The sequence below is a fragment of the Dipodomys merriami genome, unplaced genomic scaffold, assembly GCF_024711535.1.
Source record: "Dipodomys merriami isolate MVZ:Mamm:240054 unplaced genomic scaffold, mDipMer1.0.p SCAF_5, whole genome shotgun sequence".
Taxonomy (NCBI): Eukaryota; Metazoa; Chordata; class Mammalia; order Rodentia; family Heteromyidae; genus Dipodomys; species Dipodomys merriami.
This window is the reverse complement of record NW_027206068.1, coordinates 66688287-66714051: the sequence shown is the minus strand read 5'-3', so window position 1 is coordinate 66714051 and position 25765 is coordinate 66688287. Positions and strand designations below refer to the sequence as shown.

Sequence of the window (25765 nt, the reverse complement as noted above, 5' to 3'; positions counted from 1 at the left end):
GTGCTAGGATATCAGTGTAGGAGGCAGCCAGACTTTTACCACTCAGGGCTGACAGACAAATGACCCTGCTGGTACCTGTGTCCAGCTGAAGAAATGAGACCTGGAAATCTAAGGCAAGAAAATGGCAATGACAATGGAAAAGACTGGTGAGTCAAGAGTTATTTGGGTGCAGTGACTCCATTCTACAGGGGAAACGAGGAGGGTGGTCAGTGAATCCGGGGGACTACGTTAGGCCTCTGGGTTAAGGATGAATGAATTAAACAGTGTGGAAAATATAAAAGACCATTACAAAAGAAACCAACTCCGTTCTTATGTATTTTAAATTTGAAATCTCTGTACGACATCTAAGGAAACTTAGATGGGCAACTTGAGATATGTGTTAGAACACAGATCTTTAGATGGATGGGTGTTTTCCTCTCTCCCTTTCTATCATTACTGGGAAAAAGGGAGACATACTAGTAGGTGGGGCTTTGCCAATCATATTTTTCCTCTTTCTATAACATAAATATACAACATAGATGCGAAATATTGTCAAATGTATGATAGCATCTCCCAATGTAGCATCTCTAGAATGTTTGCAATGCAAGAGCATTCTATCTCACAAGCTGGTGATGTATATAGCTGTAATTCCATGTACATGACAGGCACAGCTGGAAGGAAGATTGTAGTTGAGGCCGGCCTAGATCCTATCTAAGAACAAGCTGAAGCCAGAAGGGCTGGGGATGTGGCTCGTGTGGTAGAGCACTTGCTTAGCAAGCATAAAACCTTGAATTCAAACCCAATACCACCACCAGCTAAAATAATTCCACCTCAGAAAGCTGGAATTACACATAGTGTAAGCTATATGGATGGTTTTGGACATCCTGTGGTCTAAATAATACTGGCATCTATTTCCCTATTTCCTCACACATCTAACCTTATTACTCACATAGCACGATAGCCCTGTATTTTTTCCATTTAGAAATGAAAAAAAAAATCGTATGTTTAGTTCTGCAATTTTCTATTAAATTTCTCAGAAAGTAATTTATATGAAATACAAGCATCTGTTTAAGATGATAATTTAAACAGAATGTTCTTATCTGAGGGTATGGGTGTATTTTTGAGTTTAAAATAGCTCATGTAATTCAAAAGCATCAAGAGTTGTCAAGTCTATTAGCAACAAATTATTTTTCTTGAAAACTGACATGCCTGAATTAATTAAGGACTATATACTTTTATGGTCATGAAATCAACTAATAAATATTTTTACATTGCTTACAATTTAAGTAAAATTCAAACACAAGGAAAATTAGAGAGGCTGTGGGAGAGAGATTTGTAAATAAAATTATTGGAATAAGAAAAAATATTTCTTTTAGATTTTTTAATCATGTAATTGTAAACTTCAAAGAAAAAGTCTTCAATTCATTATTTGATTGAAATGCATTCCTACTAATTAAAATGATTCTCCACTGGGCTTTGGGTTCCCCTATTACCTTTTTAGATTTTCCACAGGCTGTAATCAGGCATTGTAATTTGTATTTATTTCTGAACAATTTTCAGCCATTATAGTTGTGAAAGGTTCTTTCATGTTGAGTCTGTTTCCAAGTAATTTAGAACTCTTCAAGACAGTTCAAAGCATTATTCAGACGGAGGAAATGGAAGCCTAATTTGCCATTCAGCATGACATCTAAGGATTCCAGTCTCATAAACTTTAAAGAAAGTACATCCATCTTTTTGTTAATTGAAATTAGAATGTGTGAGTTCCTTTGCATTTATGATTTAGGAAAGCAAAAGGCCATTCAGAGAAAAAAAAAACACATGGAGCAATTCTTCTGTGTTGTATATAAAAACGATATGCTAAATGTTTGCTTACTCTGATAACACATGGAAGTTGAAGAACTAAAGTAAAAATATTGAATAGAATCACATGACACATACTTTTAATATTCTGGTGTGATTACTCCCAATGGCTTATTTTATGTTTTAAAACATACATAGATCATATTATCATAACTAAACCCTGTACTACAAATGGATACCAACCCTTTCCTTGTATGAGTACATCCCCAATTTTTTTTTTTTTTTTTGTCGGTCGTGGGGCTTGAACTCTGGGCCTGGGCGCTGTCCCTCAGCTCTTCAGCTCAAGGCGAGCGCTCTACCACTTGAGCTACAGCGCCACTTCCGGTTGTCTGGTGGTTTATTGGAGATAGGAGTCTCACGATCTCTCCTGCCCGGGCTGGCTTTGAACCGCGATCCTCAGATCTCAGCCTCCTGAGTAGCTAGGATTACAGGCGTGAGCCACCAGCGCCCGGTTTACATCCCCAATTATATAATACTTATTCCTTTATGAAACTTTTAGGTTTCTGATGTTGTTGTTACAAATATGCTACAATTAATACAATTGCTTTTAAGCCTCTATGCACATTGCAAATTATTTTCTTATGACAATTCCCCAGGAAAGAAATTAGTGATTCAATGACATAAATATTTAAAGCCTCTTAATAAAAAAATCGTGAAACTGTTTTCTAGATATATTGTTTACTTACTCAAAAGTAATTTACAGAATGTCTGAGTGAAAAGTGACTTCAAGCCTATAGATGTTGAGAATGTATTAATAGACAGAGATGAATGCATAAAGTAACTATGTTTTATAAACTTATTAAAAGACCTAGAACAAATAATTATATCTTGCTAAATGATAAATTTATTTTTATTATTACATTTTATGTCTCAAAATAATCTAGATTTTACATAAGCTAACAAGCCATGTATCTCTTGAGTTCACAAGAGGTATATTTGAGGCACAGTTAACCTTTTTGAAGTCTTATTTATTGCAAATGCATTATGTCAATATATGCTTTTTGTGTATGTGTTCTTAAATTTTCTTGTGCTAGTCATACTTTTTAGATATTATGAATTCCTGTCTTATAAAGGAGGCTTAATTTGTCTTGAAAATTCTTGTGTTAATTCTTAAGAATTCTGGTTATTCCAGAATAGGTTTGGGAAAATGTTCTTTTGCCTTTTCTTCTGAGACTTTGTAGTTATGGCTTTTATAGATAAGTGATTCAGGTCAGATTAATTTTGTTCATTGTGTTAATTACAGCTTTTCAGTCATTTAAAATGTTTTAGCAAATATTTAGTTTTAGATTTATTTTCAGTATAACAGGTTAAAAGTAAAGAGAAATAGAAAAAGAGGAACATTTCCTGTTCCCCATGCAGGAAATGGGAGTGAAAGACTCAAAAATGATGGTTTTTCCAAATATTATGCTGTGTGTGTGTGTGTGTGTGTGTGTGTGTGTGTGTGTGTGTGTGTGTGTGTGTGTGTGTGTGTGTGTGTGTGTGTGTGTGTGTGTGTGTGTGTGTGTGTGTGTGTGTGTGTGTGTGTGTGTGTGTGTGTGTACCAGGGCATGAACTCTCTCTTGTGCTCTCATTCAACTTTCTTGTGCATAGCTTGAAAGCTCTACTTCTTGAGTCACACCTCCAGTATCACTTTTTGTTGGATTTTATTTTTTTGCTCATTAGTTAGAGACAAACTGTGGTAGATTATTTTCTCCCTGCTAGCTTCACACCATGATTGTCAAAATTACTTCCTGAGTAGCTAAGATTACAGACATGAACTTCCAGCACTCAGCTACCATCCATTTTTGGAAAGTATTTATCCTTTTTATATCCTTCAGCACTGTTGAATAAACTTCCTTGTTTTCTGTTATCACCTGCCTCTGCCCTTCAATTTTGTGCCGATATTTTTCTAAGTTCTGTTCTTTGATTGGTCCATTCCCATGACCCGTGTGTCAGATCTACAAGGTCCTGATTGCTTTAGTTTTATAGTAAGTCTTCAATCTGATGGTATAAATCATTCCACTTTGTTCTTCTGTGAGCATTATGATTCTTCTGAGGTCTTCTTCATTTTCCTGTAAATCTTATAATGTTTGTCAGTCTCACAAAACTTAGAATTTGCAAAGGGATTGCACTGACTATGCAGATACACTTTGGGAGTATTGAGATATTACTACCAATACTGAATAGTTATATGAGCAGGGTTTATTCTTCCATATATATATATATATATATATATATATATATATATGTATATATATTTTTAATTTTCTGATCCTTGGTTGTTTTATTCATAATACAGACATCACTATCTACAACTTGTAGAAATTCTTTTTTTAATTTTATTTTTATTGTGAAAATAACATACAGAGGAGTTACAATTACATGGGCAAGATAACGAGTACATTTCTTATCAAGTATTGTTGCTTCCTCCTTTGTTTCCCCTTCCCATCCCTTCCCATTCCTTCCCCCCACACACACCAAAGTTGTAAAGTTCGTTTTTCGACATAACAACTTGTACATCTCATTGTTGCAATGGGTCCACCTGTATCCCTAGTTACATGATTTTGTTTTTGCCCTTCCCCTCCACAAATTATACCAACATCAAATACAGTGAAAGCAGGGGTTATACCGTGGGGGAGGGACATACAAAGCAACATAGAAATCATCTTATAAATATGTTAGAAACAGTTGCATGAAAGGAAAAAAACAAATAAATGTGAATACTTATCTTGGGGTTCATTCCCCTTACATCAACTTTTCTGACCTTTTCTGCTTGACTCAGACATATACTAGTTATTGCAAATAAGGGAAACCATGGGACCTATGTTTCTTTGGGCCTGGCTTATTTCACTTAATATAATTTTTTCCAAGTCTTTCCATTTCCTAACAAATGGGGCAGTATCATTCTTTCTGATGGAGGCATAGAATTCCATTGTGTATATATACCACATTTTCTTGATCCATTTATCTACTGAGAGGCATCTGGGTTGGTTCCATATCTTAGCTATAGTAAATAATGCTGCAATAAACATAGTCATGCTGGTAGCTTTAGTGTGGTCTTGTTTGTGATCATTTGGGTAAATGCCCAAAAGTGGGATTGCTGGGTCATAGGGGAGCTCTATGTGAAGTCTTTTGAGGAACCTCCATACTGCTTTCCAAAGTGGTTGAACAAGTTTACACTCCCACTAACAATGAAGTAAGGTTCCCTTCTGTCCACATCCCCTCCAGAATCTGTTGTTATTAGAGTTCTTGATTATAGCCATTCTAACTGGGGTGAGGTGGTATCTCAATGTTGTTTTGATTTGCATTTCTTCTATGGTTAGGGAGGTTGAGCATTTCTTCATGTGTCTATTGGCCATCCTTCTTTCCTCTTCAGAGAAGTTTCTCTTTAAGTCTTTAGCCCACTTATTTATTGGGCAGTTGTTTCTTTGAAGATTTGTTGTATGGGGATTTAATTTTTTAAGTTCCAGGTATATTTTAGATATGAGACCCTTGTCTGTTGTATGGCATGGATTGGGAGAAGATCTTCATTAGCCATATTCTTCCATATATTTAGGAATCATTAGTGTTATTTAATTTCTCTCAGCCATGTTTTGTAGCTTTATTACAGTTTCCAGATTCTTCTCACACCTTTTGTTAAATTCATTCTCAAGTACTGCCTGATTTTGATGCTGTGTTAATTACTACTAGCATTTAGAAACAATGTGTATGTGTGTTATGACTTGCCTAAATTCGCTTTAGTTGTGGTAGCTTTCTGTAAACATCTTAGGTTTTCTTATGTACACTATCATGTGGTTTATGGGTAAACAGAGTTTTGCTGTTTTTTATATACCTTTTTTCTTACATTATTATTGTTACTATTTTTTTCTGTTCCTGGGGCTCAAACTCTAGGCTTGGGCACTGTCCCTAAGCTCCTTTTTGCTCAAGGCTAGGGTTCTACAACTTGAGCCACAGCGCCACTTCTAGCTTTTTATTTTATTTTATTTTATTTATTTATTTATTTATTTATTTATTTATTTATTTATTTATTTATTAGCTTTAGTGTGGTCTTGTTTGTGAACATTTGGGTAAATGCCCAAAAGTGGAATTGCTGGGTCATAGGGGAGCTCTATGTGAAGTCTTTTGAGGAACCTCCATACTGCTTTCCAAAGTGGTTGAACAAGTTTACAATCCCACCAACAATGCAGTACGGTTCCTTTCTGTCCACATCCCCTCCAGCATCTGTTGTTATTAGAATTCTTGATTTTAGCCATTCTAACTGGAGTGAGGTGGTATCTCAATGTTGTTTTGATTTGCATTTCTTTTATGGCTAGGGAGGTTGAGCATTTCTTCATGTGTTTATTGGCCATCCTTCTTTCCTCTTCAGAGAAGTTTCTCTTTAAGTCTTTAGCCCACTTATTTATTGGGCAGTTGTTTCTTTGAAGATTTGTTGTTGGGAAATTTAATTTTTTGAGTTCCAGGTATATTGTAGATATGAGACCCTTGTCCCTTGTATGGCTAGTGAAGATCTTCTTCCAATCCATGGGCGTTCTATTGATCTTGCTAGCTATGTCCTTTGCCATGCAGAAGCTCTGCAATTTCATGCAGTCCCATTTGTCCAACCTTTCTTTGATTTGTTGTGTTTCTGGTTCTCTATTAAGAAAATTTCGGACTGTGCCAACAAGACCTAGGGTTTCTCCTATGCCATCCTGTAATGTTTTCAGAGTGTCCACTTTGACTCCGAGGTCTTTGATCCATTTGGAGTTGACTCTGGTGCAGGGTGATATATAAGGATCTAGCTTTAGTTTTCTGCAAGTAGTTAACCAATTTTGCCAGCACCATTTACTGAAGAAGCTGTCTTTCTTCCATTCTATCTTTTTAGCTCCCTTATCAAAGATTAGATGGCTATAGGTCTGTAGGTTCATTTCTGGGTTTTCAAGTCTATTCCATTGGTCCTGAGGTCTGTTCTTGTGCCAGTACCAAGCTGTTTTGATTACTATGGCTTTTAGTAGAGTTTGAAATTTGGTATTGATGGTCCTCCAGCAGTGTTCTTTCTGTTGAAGATCATTTTTGCTGTTTGGGGTGTTTTATTGTTCCATATGACTTTTTGGATTGCCTCTTCTATTTCCTTGAAGAATGAGGTTGGAATTTTGATAGGTATTGCATTGAATTTGTAGATAGCCTTGGGAAACTTCTAACTTTTTATGTGATTAATTGGAGATAAGAGTCTCACGGACTTTCCTGCTCCAGCTGCTCTTAGCCATGAGCCACCAGTGCCCAGCTTTCTTACCTTATTAAATGGGCAAATACGTTCAATAATTTGCTGAACAAGATTCTCACTGAATCTGAACAAATGATAAGAATAAACATATTATCATTGTTCTGAGCTGAGTGGAGCATTCTGTGTTTCCTAGTGAGATACGATATTTACTTAGCATCATGGTTTGTTCAAATACACTTTTATCCTTAAGGAATTTTTAATCCTAGTTCCCTGAGAGCTTTTGAACACAATTGAATGGTGTATTGAATCAAATGATTTTTTTAAATCTACAGAAGCAACATGTAATTTTTTGCTGTACTTGGCTTAAATCATGTTTAAATCATGAAACCTATTCACCTGAAAAAATTTATACTGTTGGGCACTGGTGGCTTATGCCTGCTACTCAGGAGACTGAGAACTGTTTGGAAATAGCCCTGAAAGACAAATCTGAAGGACTCTTAGCTCTAACTAACCAGCAGAAAAAACAGTGGTAGAGGAGTAACTCAAGTGGTAGAGTACCAGCCATGAGCAAAAAAAACAAACGAGCTCAGGGCCCTGAGTTCAAGTATGTACTAACACACACACACACACACACACACACACACACACACACACACACACACACACACACACACACACACACACACACACACACACACACACACAAATTTGCATTTTTTAAATGAACCCTTCTTGTGACATGTTTTTAATTCCTATATTTAATGTAGTAATATTTTCTTAAGTACTTTTTACCTATAATTATGAATGATACTGGTCAATAAATTTTCTTTTAATATCATAGTTGAGCTTTCACACAGGTTTGCAGGTCCCATAAGTAAAGATAAAAATTTATGTTCTGTTCTATTTTCTGAAAAAATTTATACATTGAATCCTAGCTAGTTTTTGAGGCTGAGAGCAAAAAGATTTTGGTTTAAGGCCAACTAGAGCAGAAAAGTTCATGAGACACTTATCTCAAAAATCGCCAGCAAAAATAGGACAGTAGACCACCAACTAAGCAAATGTGATGCCCCAAGTTCAAACTCCAGGACTTCCAAAGGAAAGAAAAAAATTATAAAGACTAAGATTATTTTTTTCCTAACACTGTATAAAAGTTTCTAACAAATCATTTGGCTTTAAGTTTTCTTTTATGGTAACAATAGATATAGAAATTTTCAGCTTTTTAATTTCTTCTTGTGTTTTTATCCTCAAGTTTGGAAGGAATTTCTCCATTTAACAGAAATTGTTAAGTCCATTGGCCCAATGGTATTTATGACACTTGCTTCTTTCACTATCTGTAAGACCCCTCCCCCTTCCATTCCTGAGACAAGTAATTTGTTAGCCAAGTTTTCTCCTAATTCTGCTTTTCTTTCTTACTCTGTGTTCTTTTAATCCCTGTATCTTATTTTACATACCATATATAGCTTTCACAATAGATTGTTATTGTTTTGATTTATTGTTGCTTTAGTCTGTTGTCTTTTAAAGAAATTAAAATATGAGAGGAAAAAAAATCTATAGTCATTGTCGATGCATTCACCATGTCCAGGATTCTTTGTTCCTTCTATCAGATCAAGTTTCTATGTGGTGTCACTTTGTTTGATTTTGGAGGGTTGCCGCTAGCATTTCTTGTAATAAAGGTCTACTTGCAACAAATACTTCCAGTTCTATTCTTCAGAAACATTTCTTTGGCACAAAGTTCTCAAATTCTATTTTCAGAGATAACAGAATTCTGAACGGATCATTTAGTTCTCTTTGTTCAGTAATTTAATGATGCCATTTCATTGTCTTCTAGCCTCCATAATTTGTAAAAAATACAAAGTCAAGTATTATTTTTCATCAGTATTCTCCTGGATTTACTGTATCTTTTCTTTCTCTGCTCTTGAGAGTGTTTTCTTTTGTCTTTACTGTTAATGCTTTTTGTGGTTGTATTTCTTCCCCATGGCTTCTGTAAAAGAATGAGCAGACAGTGGCCAAGAACAACACATATGGCTGTTTTTCATCTGTGAGTTCGGAAATCTGAAGGGAACAGATGGAATTGTGATCCTTCCCAGAGTCTATGGGAGAGAAGCGGTTTCCTTGTCTTTCCCAGCTTCCACAGGCTGGCAGCATCCTGTGACTGATGTACCTGTGTCACTCTAACCTGTGCATCTTCTCTATCTTTGACCCTCTTGCCTTGGTCTCCCAGTCAGGGGTCTTTTTGATTACATTGGGCCCCTCCAATTACCCTGGATGATCTTCCAATGTCTGTATCTATAGTTTACCCACTCCTGAAAACTGTGCCTTCACTTTGAATGATTTTCATGGGTTCTGGGAATTAGAATCTGGACATCTTTTTTTTTGGGGGGGGGCAATTATGGTGGTAGGTATTTGGTTGTCCACATATTTACCCTGTTTTAGATTCATGGATCTTGACTTTGAACACTGATTTTCTTTTAAAAATTTTGGGATTTTTTTCATCCATGTATTTCTACTCTTTTATTAATCGTGTTCCCTTGTATTCAATTACACCTATTTTAATCATTGTAATGATTGCTTACCATTGTCTCATGGGCTGTGGAATAAAATAAAACATTTCTTTCTCTCCTTTAGAACTTGGTAATTTCTATTGATCTGCTTTCTCATCTTCCATGACCTTTGTTTTCTGTTGTGTCCAATTTGCTCTTAAGTCTATCCTGTGATTGCTTCATTTCCCCCTCATTATTGATCACATCTTCTTTCCCCATCTAGTCCTATTGATTATGAGCTGAGTAGATGAATTATTGAGTGCAATCTAAGTTACATTTTATCATTAGCCCATATATGCTGTTTTAGTATTACATTTTCTTCAGTTCTCCACTTCTTCCTTGACAAGATAAAAAAATACATCTAATGTAAGGGATAATTGCTCCTAGGCTAGTATTAATAACTAATAGGTTATGTTTCTCCTCAGATTTACAGGTCTTATACCATTGCTCCAGGATACATTGTTAATTCTGTACTATTCTAACTTTGAGAATACTACAGAGGAATGATTGTTGATTTAAATAGCTTTAAGCACAGAGCTTTTCCCCATCCCCAAATTGCATCATTAAATTCCAGGCTAATGGCATTCCACTTGCAGTGAAATTGAACATGCTGTCCTCTTCCTCCTCCTCCTCCTCTTGACTTGTGAGGAACTCACATTGATAGGGGCTAGATATCTCCACTGAACAAAGATGACAAAGATACATATTCACAGGTAATCTCAGTGAGAAGAGCTGTTTATGTTTTTTGTACATGCTCACTTCTTCATAATAAAATGTTATCAAGCACAAGTGAGATTATTCAATAGTTACTTAAATTTATTTAAAAAACAGTGATTAGAGGAAGAGGGTCCTTCCTTTTTAATTTCATTATTTTAATTTGCTATTATTTTTATTATTATCATGAAGTAGTTGTTAGAAAAAGCTTTCAATTCAAAAGTGAGTTTCTGAGCATAGTGTATGGCACCCCTTCCACCATTTTCCCCCATCTTCCCCAACTTGATCCATATTCCCAATCTATGTGGTTCCATTTTAACATATGTACATTTTTGTTGTGCTGTCATTGACTATTTCATGAGAGTAGATAACATCAAAGAAAACGTTCGTATCTAACTAGTATACATGAGTTCAGATTTCACATACTTAAAACCCGAAAGTGGTTATCAGTGGGAACTTACAGTAAAACCTGTCAAAAGCTTTGATTATATGGGTTACTTGTTCTGATGGTTGATGTGGGTTTCTTAGTGTACACATACTGTGGGTTTGGGGTGGTTACAAAGGCTCTTCAGTTTGTGTGGCATTGACTTGAGGTTTCTAGCTTTCTTAGAAAACAGGCACTCACTCCTGGTTCTCCTTCCACTTGTTTTGACAGGCCGCGCTGCAAGTCGGGGGCCATGGAGAAAGACTCCATCAGTGTCGAGAAGTGATGCTATTGACATACAAGTCCATCCCCATGCAAGTGGATGGGGAGCCGTGTAGGCTGGCGCCCGCTATGATTCGAATCTCCTTGAGGAATCAGGCGAACATGGTACAGAAGAGCAAGAGGAGGACTTCCATGCCCTTACTTAACGAGTGAGTCTGCTCCTTGCCTACTGGGTTGACACCAAGGCCGTGGGGGGAGGGGGGGCAGATTGCAGAGCATGCGCATGGTCTAGGGACCTCACTGTGTTAGAAAAGGGAGAAAAGCCCACAAAGGTCAGCTATTTCCTGGTCTCACTCTCTCATGAGGACACCCCCCACCCATGCATTTGTTTCTTTATATTTAGCTAGAGTCACATGACCCTCCTTTCGGGGATTTTCACTGGATGTGAGAGAGATGATTCTTTTTCACTATTCACCTGGGCGTAGGTATCTATAGGAAGCCTAGAAAAATATCAGTAGGGATTCGAGGGCTGTATAATGTGTCCAGAGAAAGTGTTCTTTCTGCTTTACTTTAGGGAGAGTTGTGTCAGCCTGTTCTTTACTGAATGTCCTTTGGAAAATGGATATTCGGCCGTTGGAGGTTGGCTGAGCTGGTCTGTGGCTCACCCTTATTCACATTTTACCCCTTGCTGCCTTTTCGTAGTGGTCCCCTTCCCAATGCTTCTGGTTTGGAATCCTTTGTACTCCAGTGCTTCAAGTCTGTTTTGCCTTCCTGGGTGGCATTTGGACCCATTTTTCTACTCCTAAATACCTGGCATCCTTCCTGGACACTCTTTCTCTCTCTCTCTCTCTCTCCTCTCTCTCTCTCTCTCTCTCTCTCTCTCTCTCTCTCTCTCTCTCTTTCTCTCTCTCTGTGTGTGTTTCATAATCTGAATTGAGGTAAAGCAATGACAAAATGGCTTCAAATGCATATGTATTTTGTAGTATGCCTTGCTCCAGTTGAGAGATTTGATTGTCTCCCTGGGCTTGGAGAAGTGGCTGGAAAAACGATGGAATCTGAGTCATCTTTTTGATGTTTTCTAGGTCACATCCTTAAACCTTAGGCCATTGCAGGGCTTTGCCTTGGGTTATTCTCTGTCGCCATGAGGGACTCTCAAAGGTGTTCCTCCTGTCTGTGCTCAGTGATGCATGGCCACCAATTAATTGTACTGAATGCCTGGCTTCCTCCTAGCACCTGTGAAACCAAGGGCAGGCTTTTGCATGGAGCCCAGCGACAATCTGCAGAGGTTCCCAGAATAACCAAAGATGCAGGTACCATAGCTTCTGTCACCTCTCTGTGGTGGCAGGTGTGAAGGAATGGTGTCAGATAGTGCTTTCCATGTGGTTTAGCTTTGGCATCGGCTTCTACATCTGAGGCTGGGGTGTGAGGTCCTTCCTTTCCTTCTCTTCCTGACTCCAGATGCCCTGGTTGTTTCCAGAGCTGTTGCTGAAGTTTATAGTTCTTGTGCAGCTAGCAAAACTCCCAGATCATTCTTGATGCTTTCCATCCTTGCTGCCTTTTTTTTTTCTTCTAGGTTGAACATATAATTGTAGAGTTTATGGCTTACAAAGGATTTCATCAGCTGTATGGTTGGTTCATCAGATTCCTCAAGAAATGTTAGTCATGAGCCATTGGTTTGACAGCAGTTGATGAACTAATCCATGAAAAGCTACTTCTTGAGTAGTAGTACCATAGCCTATGTGGTTGGGACATTTTAGATAGTCTGCTGAGACATAATAAAGCCAAAAGTTTTGGTATCTATAAGCCAGGAGCGCACAGGTGCACCATTGAAGAGTCACTTTTTTTTTGTCAGCTGTGGGGCTTGAACTCTGGTCCTGGGCACTGTCCCTCAGCTCTTTAGCTCAAGGCGAGTGCTCTACCACTTGAACCACAGTGCCACTTTCAATCTTCTTGTGGTTTATTGGAGATAAGAGTCTCATGGACTTTTCCTGCCCGGGCTGGCTTTGAACTGCGATCCTCAGCTCTCAGCCTCTTGAGTAGCTAGGATTACAGGCGTGAGCCACTGGCATCTGGTGGTTGTTATTTCCATAACACCTTAGATATATGATGTGATTTCCTGTCCTTGCCTGTACAAGTATTCTAGGAAGAGTCTCAGCTCAGAACTTCCCACAGAGGACAGTGTCCCCAACACAGCAGCCTTAGGCCATGGGAAAGACTGGTATAAATGTGCATAATAGGATGCTTTCTACCTTTCAAAAATTAGTTCACAAATCTTTTAAAAAAACTCACATTTTTATTACTACCTATAAAAAGTTTTTCTACATTACATTGATCACTGGGCATGGTGGCACCTATCTATAATCCCAGCTATGAAGAAGGCAGAGAAAAGAGGATCTTGAGTCCAGCCTAGACAAATTTAGTGAGAACCTGTCTCAAAATCAAAATACAGACAAAAGAGCTGGTGGTGTGGCCCAGAGAGTAGTATGCTTGCCTCGTATATGCAGTACCCTAAGCTCAGTTTCCAGAACTGCAAAACAAACAAACAGCAACAAGGAATCACTGTATTTAAGGAAAATCAATTCAAAGAGCACATTTTCAAAAGAAAGCATGAATCTAGTAAGACTTGCCAGGGAAATCTAAGTTTCTCTCATCTTGATCTTATTCACCCTCTGCAGTTAGAATGTTGCTATTTCCCTAAAAATTCCCTGTTTTGAAATCTAATGTCCTTTACTACATTTCCAAGTAGACATCAAAGTGGAAGGTCATCTTGCCTTTAAAACTTTTTCTTCAACCTTCTGGTACTTCTCTGCTGTGGCATCAAGTAAAAGTTGACTGTTCTAAGAATGAAAGAGATACTTGAAAAGATATTTATTCCATTTCTTTTTTAAAAAACTAACACTGTTTCATCTTCTCGTCTTCTTTCTTACTAGAGAGGAACAAAGAGTGCTTTAAAATGTTGTCAGAATTTTACCTAGAAGATTGTGTGTGTGTGTGTGTGTGTGTGTGTGTGTGTGTGTGTGTGTGTGTGTGTGTGTGTGTGTGTGTGTGTAGCTGTTTAATTCATATTAGTTAGGATCCTTTGCACAGTACTCACTTCAATGCTGAGGCTCCCTGAACAAGTGCTCCTACCTCAGCTCTAGTGTTTCTTGGGTATCTGCATTAGGAGGTTGTACCCTAGATCTGTGACTTCAGCCTGGGCTTTTAAAGAAAACTGAATACTGTCAGTCAGATACCATGGCTGACATCTTTACCTTGATATCCCACAGCAACCTGTCATCCACTCTTGCACCTCGACATGAGCCTGTTCCGTCCACATGTATATGGGTGGAGCGTCCATCCTCTCATTGACTGTGCCCTGGACCCTGGCGTCATCTCTCCCTCCTCCTCGTCTACCATCCAGCAGAGCAGCTAGCACTTTCTTTGAAATGCATCTTCAGTGAATCTCTCAAATCTTAAATGCCCTCACCCTCTATGCTGTGCTAGTAAAATAGCTTTTGTTGAAGCCAGGTGCTGGCAGGAAAGTCTATAAGACTCTTAATCTCCAATTAATCACCACAAATATGGGAATGGAGCTATGGCTCGAGTGGTAAAATACCAGCCTTGAATAACAAAGGTTATGGGATAGAGCCCAGGCCCTGAGTTCAAGTACCAGATCCAGAACCAGCACAATCAAACAAAACATAACTCCTATGAGATTTTTTTTTAGCCGTCATTCCTACAGTCATTCCTAAAATAGTCTCATAATTAATTTTCCTGCTGCCCCTTTCTCTCTCCTGCCACTGCCTTTCCCACCCTCTGTCTTTTCTAAGACAGGAGATAGAGAAAATGGCAAGACTTCACACCCTTTAGATCACTGCCTTCATCCTCATTTCCTGTGCTCCAGGAAAAACCACCATTGCTGAGCAGTCCCCTGGCTACTCCATCATCATGATCTAATTCTTGGATGCTCTAAGTGCAGAGACCTCCACCTCCGCTTTTCATCTGTGAACCCTGATCATCATTGCAATTCTCCATTGAAATATGACTTTCCCTAAGCATCTTCTGTCAAGTTCTAGATCTCAGATGCCCTTCCTGCTATCTCTGAAATACTCTCCATTGTGACTATCTCACCGTTGATTGAGATAGTAGACTTGCTCATCTACTTGTCGGTCCACTCTGCTCTAGGAGGGCCTAGGGTGTTTCTCTTTGGGCTCCTAGTGCCTGCCCTGCTTACAGCACACTTACACAGTGAATCAGTGATTCACAGATGGATCCAGTTTACAATGCGACCTCTGCCACATTTCTCAGAAATGATGACTGAAGTAACAGAAATCGAAAATCCCATGAATCTAAGAATATGTTTGGATTCTGTTTCATTAGAAGGTAAATATTGAGTGATTTCAAGAGAAGGCTCCCAGAGACGTCCGAGGAGTTTCCATAAGAAATAGTTCAATAAGAGGCTTTCATGAAGTTATGAAAATAGAATACTTCTTAGCATCTAGTCCCATGTTTATTACAATAGACAAACTAAAAAGCCCCCATTACCTCATTGTATATTTACTATCCCTGCTATAGGCCCAGGAGTGGAACTTGTCTTATCATGACATATGAATCTGCATGATGTATGAAGCTCTGGAATCTTTCACCTAAAAATTAATACAGGAGATTTCTCTAGGTCATACTCATAGGAACATGGCAGTCAGATATGTTTAATTATGTTATCTATAGCACGAAACCTCTGTAAGAAATCAAGGTACAAGGGAGGTCTTCAGCATTGTGTTACCCTTAAATCCTCTAGCAATTAACCCTTGATTGTGAAAGTTATATTTTATCCAAACACAGGCTTTCGAATTAGCAAACTTTGGATTAGGGAACTGCTGAGAAGAAGCATGCTTGGTTGTATCTGAGAATCTTTTGATGGTAACATGGATAGAAGTCTGGAGTGAACTCATAGGCGATCTTGTATGAAGATGCATCTACTCAGCAGAGCAGAGAGATCTGGGAAGTAGACCTCTTGTGGGTGCAAACTGTTCAAATGAGACCAGAGAGGACAATGCCATAGAGGTGACAGGAGAGTTGAAATTTAGCTTCCTGAATTCTATACTCTATTTTTCATAATAGCTACACTGGATTCTCTTCATTACAGGAAAGGGAGGCATGGATGGTTTCACTTTTGTACTCAGGAATATGAGGGAATTTCTCATCACAGGGATGAAAATTCGGCTTTCTTAGAAAGACCTCTGAAGCGCTTACAAAGCCTTTATGGTGGCGCTGAAAGTTTTGTCGCATCCCTCTTTTGACGATGTCTTGTCTTGGGGTGCTGGCCTTTCTGTAGAATCTGGAAATCATGGAGGCTAGGTGAAAAGATTGCATTTAGCAGTGTCAAGCAGGTGTCTTCTGTGTCATTTTGCCTCTCTCTCTGATGTGGAGGTGTGTGCCTTCTTTCCTGAGGGTTCATGAGTGAAGCGCCATTTGCCCCCCACCCCACCCCGCACCTGCAGCTCACCTTCCTGCACTGGTCCTGTGCTCCAGTCTGTGGCTTGCCTGGACCCAGTCCTTTCCGTGTGTCCTGTTGGCTTTGTTGCTGTCACCGGCTTTTCTGGATTATTTCCGTGGCTGGCTTGATTCCCCCCCCCCCTTTTCTTTTCAGTCACCATTAGTGATGCGCTCATTTAATTTCTGTTTAAACTTTGTGTGTCTCTCTTTCTCTCCCCGGCTTGTTCCTTGTCTGTCTACGCTGTCCTGCTGACTCTGTCTTCGCTGCTCATTCCCTGCTGCCTCTAGTATCCATCAGGTGCAAGCGGCGGACCTGCGGCGCGTGTCTGCTCCGCCCGGTTCCTTCGCCATGTGAGTACAGTACCATTCTGTTTTTACATTTGCTCCTCAACCTCTTCTTCTCCTCAGGGTCAGGCCACGTGCGACATCCTTTCTCTCCACAGGCCTGCTGCTCAGATAGAGTTGCCAACTGACTACAATGGCCCCCATGGATCCCGCTTCCATTTGAAATGAACTTGTGGGGCTCTTTATGCTCTAAGTAGCCCCATCCTCTAGGAGTTGACAGTGTTATGTGTTGACGAGAGACTCTAGGGCTCATGGTTGCATGGGCTGGTATAATAGTCTAGATTCCACATTGGTTTGGGGGAAGGTTGACAATTATCATGAGACCATGTCAGTACCTGTAAGTCAGGGGTGAATACAAGGACGTGCTTTCAAGCATTGGATTTATGGAGGGATCCCTAAATTTTGAGTGCACATACCTGCGTATTTATGGGCTGAGAATTCACCAATTGTCATCTGGTTAGAAAAATGTATTTTAATACATAGGAATGTATGCTTTATGTATACCTGGATATTGTATTTTTTCCTGACAAAGGCAAACAATTTTATTCTTATTTATTCGTTTACTTCTGAGGATGTTACTTGGGCAATGTGACTTCAGACTGCATGCTTTTAATAATTTGCAGTTTTCTGCTTTTCATTCTGTTGCTCCATAGACTTATGGAATGTTATATGTTGTAAATATTATTCCTTATACCTATGTTCTCATGGCAATATGAGAGAAGTCATGCTATATAGACTATACTTACCTAACATTTATTATCTTTTTAAATTACCCTTAAGCAGTTGTGTATAGGGCTTTCAGTTCCATGCATCTTGATCAATGTTACCCCTCATCATTCTCTCCAATATCTCCCAACTCCTGTCCATGCCCCCAGTGTACCTAGCTTCATTTTCATATACGAACATTCAATCTTTCAGATACTGTTACTGTATATGTATGTGTAATTTCCTTCCTCTGTAACATGATGGTATATATGTAATATGATTTCTGTTGTGCATGTTAGGACTCCCATTACAGAAATCTTGAATATGTTTCTCAATGTCACAAAGCTAATAAGTCATAGACTGGAATTCAAATTCAGGCAACTTGGCTTTGGAATTCATGCTTTTAATGATGTATAATCTTCTACCTTTCATTTATCAGGATCCTATGTACATGTTAAGGCTCATTTGAATTATTACTGCTGCAAAGAAAGCTTTCTTGTTTCTGGGTGTCATAATTAATTATGGTCTGGCTGGAGTTCACTATTGATGAATCTAAAATTCAATTTGTTGTTTACTACATGAACTCTTCATTGTTATCTATGTTACCCATTGACAATATGTTCCTATGAATCTTTGTGTCTCCAGCCATGTTCACAGGTCTTAATACAAAGTGTTATGAAATCAAACAATGGATGGTTGGTTGGTGGGATGAATACATGTCTAAATATATGTCTGAATAAAACTTTGGTGTCTGACATGTAGTGATATGCCAAGGTAATTCTTTAGATTAGATTAGTTATCTAAATCTTATTTGCAGCCTTCTCTTTAGGAAGTGATCAATGCACACACACCTACACACACACACACACACACACACACCACATATACACACACACATTTCTTTTTTTTTTTATTTTTTTATTTTTTACTGGGGCTTGATTGAGCTCAGGGCCTGGGCACTGTCCCTGACACTCTTTTTGCTCAAGGCTAGTGCTCTACCACTTGAGCCACAGTGCTACTTCCAGCTTTTTGTGAGTCAAATTTATCAGAAATGAGAGTCTCATGGATGTTCCTGTTCAGGCTGGCTTCAGACCATCATTTGCAGATCTCAGCCTCCTGAGTAGCTGGTATGACAGGCGTGAGCCACCGGTGCCCGGCTTCAAGAGGTATATTATTGAGAAATAGCTATTTTGCCATGCTAGAGTCTAATACTATTTTGTGATGCATATGTAGTGGTGAGCCCGATGGAACAGGTACATGTACTTTCTGCATGGAGTTTATAACTGAGCTGTCAAAATGGTGGGTTGGTGTGAGTCGCCAGCCAGGAATCTTGTCTGGGAGTGTCACCTTATGCCACATGAAATCTTGTCTGCTTGCTTTCTGGGCAAGGAGAAAGACGAGGAAAGGGAGAATGCAGAGTTCAGGTGTAAGAGAGCAACAACAAAAGGGCCTGTACATCAATATCTTCATGTAGGCTTGTGGGATTCATCTTTTATAACCCTTTGGGGTGAGTCTTAGCTGCTTTGGCATCTGATTAGGCCACTGCCCACTTCACTGCAGAGGGAGGGGGTGGTGCCTTCCCTCGATGCTGGTCTATTCCAGGGTGGTCAAGGGGCTTTGCTTTAATCAGAGCTTTGATCTCTGCTGCCCACAGTCTATATGAAGAGGAAGGGCTTTGATTTCTCCTGTCCACTGTCTGTCTTCCAGAATCTGTAGAAAAAGGAGGAATATTATTCCTTTCTACCTAGTCTTTCCCCTTTTGTCTCCCTGATAGCTGCCTTTTATTGGGTACCATTTCCCTTCTGTTTTTCCCCCATCAAAATGAAATAATCCATTTATACCTAGTTCTGTCCTCACCCCCCCCCCATCTTCCAGCAAACATTAGAGTGCTTAGTTCAGATACCAGATATTCTGATGGAGATTGAAGATACAGAGATCAGAAAGTTAAGTTTCTTTTGAGGAACCTCCATACTGCTTTCCAAAGTAGTTGAACAAGTTTACATTCCCACCAACAATGCAGTAGGATTCCCTTTTGGCCACATCCCCTCCAGCATCTGTTGTTATTAGAGTTCTTGATTACAGCCATTCTAACTGGGGGTGAGGTGAAATCTCAATGTTGTTTTGATTTGCATTTCTTTTATGGCTAAAGAAGTTGAACATTTCTTCATGTGTCTATTGGCCATCCTTCTTTCCTCTTCAGAGACGTCTCTCTTTAAGTCTTTAGCCCACTTACTAAGCAGGCCATTGTTTCTTTGAGGATCTGTTGTTGGGGGATTTAATTTTTTGAGTTCTAAGTATATTTTAGATATGAGACCCTTGTCTGTTGTATGGCTAGTGAAGATCTTCTCTCAATCCATGGGCTCTCTATTGTTCTTGCTTGCTGTGTCCTTTGGAGCTCCCCTATGACCCAGCAATCCCACTTTTAGGCATTTACCCAAATGATCACAAACAAGACCATACTAAAGCCACCAGTACAACTATGTTTATTGCAGCATTACTCACCATAGCTAAGATATGGAACCAACCCAGATGCCCCTCAGTAGATGAATGGATCAAGAAAATGTGGTATATATATACACAATGGAATTCTGTGCATCCATCAGAAAGAATGACACTGCTCTGTTTGTTAGGAAATAGAAAGACTTGGAAAAAATTATATTAAGTGAAGTAAGCCAGACTCAAAAAAACATAGGTCCCATGGTTTTCCTTATCTGCAATAACTAGTATATGTCTAGGACAAGCGGAAGAGGTCAAAAGCTATGTACCTATGACCATATAACCTGATGCTAAGCAAAATGAACCCCAAGATAGGGACACAAAAGGTTTTATCTTTGTTTCTATTCTTTTTAATGTACTTACAATGTACTACATGATTTTTTTTATTTCTTTGTATGTTCTTCCCCCATGGTATAACCCCTGTTTTCACTGTATTTGATTCCGGTGCCCTGCATCTTGTATATTCATTTTTCTAATCTGGGGTGGGGAAGGGAAATAACAAAATGCTGAAATAAGGATACAGGATGACTCATTCTAACAATGAGATATACAAGACATTATGTTGAAAACAAACTTTACAACTTTGTGAGGGGGCAGTGGGGAGGGAGGAGACAATGAGATATACAAGACATTATGTTGAAAACAAACTTTACAACTTTGTGAGGGGGCAGTGGGGAGGGAGGAGTTGGGGAGGTGGGGAGAAAAGGGATGGTAGGGGAAAAATAAAGGAGGATGTAACAATGTTCGATAGGAAATGGTATCATTACCTTGCTCATGTAGCTGTAACCCCTCTGTACTTTTTCTTTATGATAAAAAATATATGTTAAGAAAAAAAGCTAAGTTTCTGCCCTAGGAAAGAAAACACAGAAGGAATAGGCCTAACTGAGTTGCCTCAAGTCCAATTACAGAACAATAAGGCAAGCATCGGAATAGAGATTCTGGTTCTGTGTCTATATAAATGACCCTTTACTGATCATTTGTTATATGTGCTTTTATTTAATTGGTACTTAAAACTCATATGCAGTAATACTGACTTTTCTGCCAGCACATTTATATGACTACCACCTTAACCAGGAAACACATCAGTTCAACACCCTGAGAATTCTACCTTACAATCTATCCTATGGTCATTTTTCTCTCAGTGCCAACTCTGCCAACTACTGATCACCAGAGACATGGAACCACACAATTTGCAGCCCATTTTATCTGCTTTCTTGACTCACCACAACATCTTTGACATTTATCTCTGCTGTTGCACGAATGTGTCATTTGTTGACTTTTATTGCTGAGCTATATTTATTCATTATGTGGATATTCCCCTGTGTTTATGCATCCACCTGCTGCAAGCCATCTGGATCTTTTCCAGCTGTGATTGTGAGTGGAGCTGTTCTAAACATTGAAGAACAGGTTTTATATAAATAAAACTGTTTTTGCATAGAGATGTCCAATGATTCTAGTACTACTGTTTGTCGAAAAGACTATTTTTATTCTATTGGGTTGTTTTTCAGTTTTGCAAAAATCAAAATCAAAATCAATTGGATGTATGCACACTCACACACAGATATTTTATGAATTTCTAGAGTCTATTTTGTGTTGTGTTCTATGTGTTGATGATTTTGTGTTTTACAATCAAATGGGGTTATTTCCACAGATTTATTCTTCATTCTCAAACTTGTCATAGGCATTTGGATTCATCTTATTATACACACTCTTCGAATCAACTATCTCTTCTGAAAAATACTACTAAGATTTTAACTGAAATTGTGTTGGTTCTGTAGACCAATTTGGAAAATGTATACATTTTTAGTGTGTTAAAACCTCCTACTCATGAATTCTGTATGTTTCTCCATTTACTGATTTTTTCTCGATCATTTAGTAGTTTTCATTAAGCAAATTTGTATATACTTTCTTAGATCTGGCCTTATTTCCTTCTTTTTTTAGGCATCTAAAAATACCCGCTTTGAATTTCTCATTGATAGTATAAAGATGTGTGTTTATCTTCTATGCTGTAGTTGGCTCAGTCTTCTCTTTTGTTCTTGTTTGGTTGTGTTACTCAGAATTTTCTACACATAAAACACATCTGTGAGTTGGAGTAGTTCTCTTTCTTATGTGCATGCCTGGTTTTTCTTTCTTTTGCCATATTTCCACTGCTAGGATGTCTAGAAGAGGTCAAACAGAGCGGAAAGAATGGGCATCCTTACCTCTGATGTTAGAGGGAAATTTTTTCTTTGTCACCATTATATTGATTGTTCATTGTATATCTATCAAAGTAATTTACCAAGATACCTGGAAATTATCAGCATATTATTTGTTCTTGAAATGTTTGTTAGAATTTGACAGTATAACCAAGTGGAGTTCATAATTTTTCCTCCCTACTATCTTAACTATACGTATAATTCCTAGGAATTACTTAAGTAGCCAACTAGCTTACATTGGCTGCGTTTGGTGGTTTGTAAAATAGGAGCATGGTGTTTATGAGGAATGTATCCTTTTTGCCTCAGTGGGTAGCTAATGTGTGCAGAATTGGCAATAGTATTTTCTCATCTTTTAGTATCTGTGGCATCTGTAATGATAGCATGCTCTCTCTCTCTTTCTCTCCCCTATCCCATAGTAGCAATTTGTATCATTTTCAGATTTGTTAGCCTCGGTTAGATAATTATCAATTTTATTGATTCTTTTTAAGACCTGGCTTTTGGCTTCAGTGGTTTTTTTTCAGGTGTTTTTCTGTTTGCAATTTGATTGATGTCTGCCTTTTGTTAGTTCCTTCTTTTGCCTGCTTTGAGTTTATTTTGTTGATCTTTTTTCCCCCCAGATCTTTAAGGTCAAAGTTACTCATTTGCTTTTGTAGGCAATTGGCTTAGCTGAGATCAGGCCACAAATCTGAGCAATCTTTGCAGACATGTGGCAATACTATTAGCTTTGTTTGAATTGCCTTGCTGTGATCTTTTATATGCTTGGTGTGTTCACACCATCCACCAGCAGGGGACTGGGCAGGGTCTTCCCTGTATTTCAGTTTTGAAATCATGATATTTAGGATTACTTTCATATATCTCCAACCCAGAGACAACTGCCTCCACCCTCATTAGTAAACATCTGTATGTTTTGTTTTTTTGAGCTTCTCCCTACCTTTGATTATTCCTTAGACTTTCTGGCTTTGTTTGCGTGTTTGGTGGTACTGGGGCTTGAACTCAGAGCTTTGTGTTGGTCAAGTATTCTACAACTTGAGCCACATCCTTAGCCCAATTTGGCTTTATTTTTCAGTTAGGACCTTGGAGTTTTTACCAAGGGCTGATCTTGGACCATGATCCTCTGACTTTTCTGTGTAGCTTGGATTATAGGCATGTACCATCTCATATGGTCTTAATTGCTGGTTTTCCATTTGACCTTCAGTGGGAAAACTACAGGTTTAGTTACTTCTCTCTGTCCTACACTTCTCATAACGTTGGTTGTTTCCAGTGATAGAAAGAGATGTGATAGAAAGATAAAGGGAAGCAATGGTAGTGGGTTGCACAGGAAGGAAACATCCCTGATTTCTGATGTCAGTAATTTGAGACATCTGAAAGCCTTTGCCACCATGACCAGCATGGGGAAACGGATCAAGTGCTGAGATGTGAGAAACAAGTAAAGGAGAAGTGAAGGAGGAAAGACAAAGATCTTCCCTGGTGTCTCAGCATTTCAGGGGCTTTCTTTGATGAACTCAGCCCATAGCCTAGGAATTCTCCCAGAGTTCTCCCTGCTTGCGCCTAAGCTCCATTCTGGCTGTGTGCTGTCATCCAGGCTGGGATCTTACAGAGGAAGGGAGGCAGCAGCGGGTCTCAACCGCAGTGGGGTGGGGTTTCACAAACTGCTTTCTGTCTCCATTCTGCTCTTGTTTACTTTCCACACTTCTCAGCGAGCTACTTTACACATCCTATCTGGGTTTTTATTCTATCTGAGGAGAAAGAACGTGCCATGCTCTGACGACCCCGAGCTTCTGATGCTCTCCAAGCACGGGACCAGAGTCCTGCACCTACTGCACTCACTACTCAGCAAGTCCCAGGGCCAAACTCAGCGAAGCAACTCTGCAGAGACTAGTGCATTTAACTGCCATCAGGGTAGGATGTTACATGCCATACCCATCCTGTATGGCAGACACAATTTAAACATAAGTAGGGTATGTCCTAATGCCAAATTGCATGAGTTTCTAGGTTACCTTAGGGAAGGCAGAGTTCAACCTATATCCATGGGGAAACGTGTAGATCGTCCTGTTTGGCCTACTTGAATGTATAAATTGTCCTAATTGTCCTACCTGAGTAGGATTCAGAATTCCAAAATCGTTTTCAGTAAATGAAGGCTCCTTGGTAAAGGAAGAAAGCAAATTGATTTTTACTGCAACAGCTGAGTCCTACAAAAAGCAAAGGAAATGGCTTTTAATATGCCAGTTTTTGTTTAAGGTTCTGCTTGGGGTTGTTTAAAAAGTAAAGATACAGGTTGAGAACCTTCAATCTTCATGATTGAAATGAACAAATGAGCCCCAGGTTGTTGAACATAGGCATGCCACTGGCCCAGGAGGTAAACTCGTGGGTTCTTTGAGGAGACTGCTAACACTATAATTCTCTTCTCCAGCTAGTTACCTCAAAGTTTCTGTTCTAACAAATATTCTTACATGTGTGCAATATGTTACGAAAGGTCTGTTTTATTTGATATTGATCCTCTAATTGGAAAATACAACTTGATGTGTATTATTCAGAATGCGTTTCCTTTCTTCCTTGTAACCTCCCATCCACCACAACCTAAATCTATCAGGAAGTAGAAAATAACAACAACAAAGCCCCCTGCCAAAGTAGATACCTGCATGGCTGCCTTTGTAAGCCACGAAGCTTTCCCCCGAAGGAGCCTGGATGGAACCAGACCTCGTCTGATTCCATGATTAAAGCTCCTAGTGCCAAACAGGCAAACAATCCTGAGCACTTGGGAATGAATGGCCCAGTTGAGCTTTCAAAAGTGTGCTCCATGTGTGCTCACATGGAAGGGTATTAAACTATCCAGATTCAGACTTGTAGCTTATATGAAATCAGTGCTATAATCACTTGCTATGAAGCCCTATCTAGATTATAATTTTTTAGTAGCTGTTTAAGATTCAAAAACCAATGTTGAGGATGCCAAAAGGGCTAAACACTCTATTGTCATTCATGTGTCCTTTGCTTTTATTAGATCCCTATGTGATGATCTCTCAGATTATAGGGATTTCTTTTTAATTTTCTGCATTTCCAGGTTGGTTTTTTAATGAATACTCATTAGTTTTGTAAAAGTTAAAAAAAAGCAAAATGACTTTTTACAAGAATAGTGAAGAATTTGTATGTTCATAGAACTAAAAGAAATATTTAAGCCCCAAACCAGATTGTGAAACATACACAGACTCCCGAAGACAAAGCTATAATTTACTCTCTTAACTTCTAAGTGAAAGAATCTGCTAAGCTTTGCCCATGTTCAACTCTTCCTTCTTCTCTTTCCCCAAAACTATCCTACTGGTGACTTCATTTCCACTGTCTACAGATTCCTGACTGTTGGTCATCTATCATTCTTTCTTTTTCTCTTTTGCCACTCTTCTCTGCTTTTGTCATAAACAAATGCACAGAATGGAAAATCCCACAGGAAACCAAGAAGAGTTGCTTTTTATTCCTCCCCTACTAGTTTCCAATCTGAAGCCTCAATTGCAACTTAGATAATAGTATCATTTTGTACTGTGGTGCTCTGTGAGTTGTCCCAGTAAATTCCTGTTTCTGCCTGAGTTTCATTCCACTCAGGGAGGTCTTAGGAACATAAAGAAGAGCAGCAGGATGGAGC

The 25765-nt window shown here is 38.9% G+C and overlaps 1 protein-coding gene across 1 annotated transcript in view; it reads left to right on the top strand.

Annotated features, from left to right (window-relative positions):
• The window catches only part of Dgki (diacylglycerol kinase iota), a 434705-nt gene that overhangs the window by 264605 nt on the left and 144335 nt on the right, over positions 1-25765 (top strand). The window contains 1 exon segment of the mRNA XM_069996861.1: positions 10928-11127. Within this exon segment, the coding sequence (XP_069852962.1) occupies positions 10928-11127 (200 nt within the window).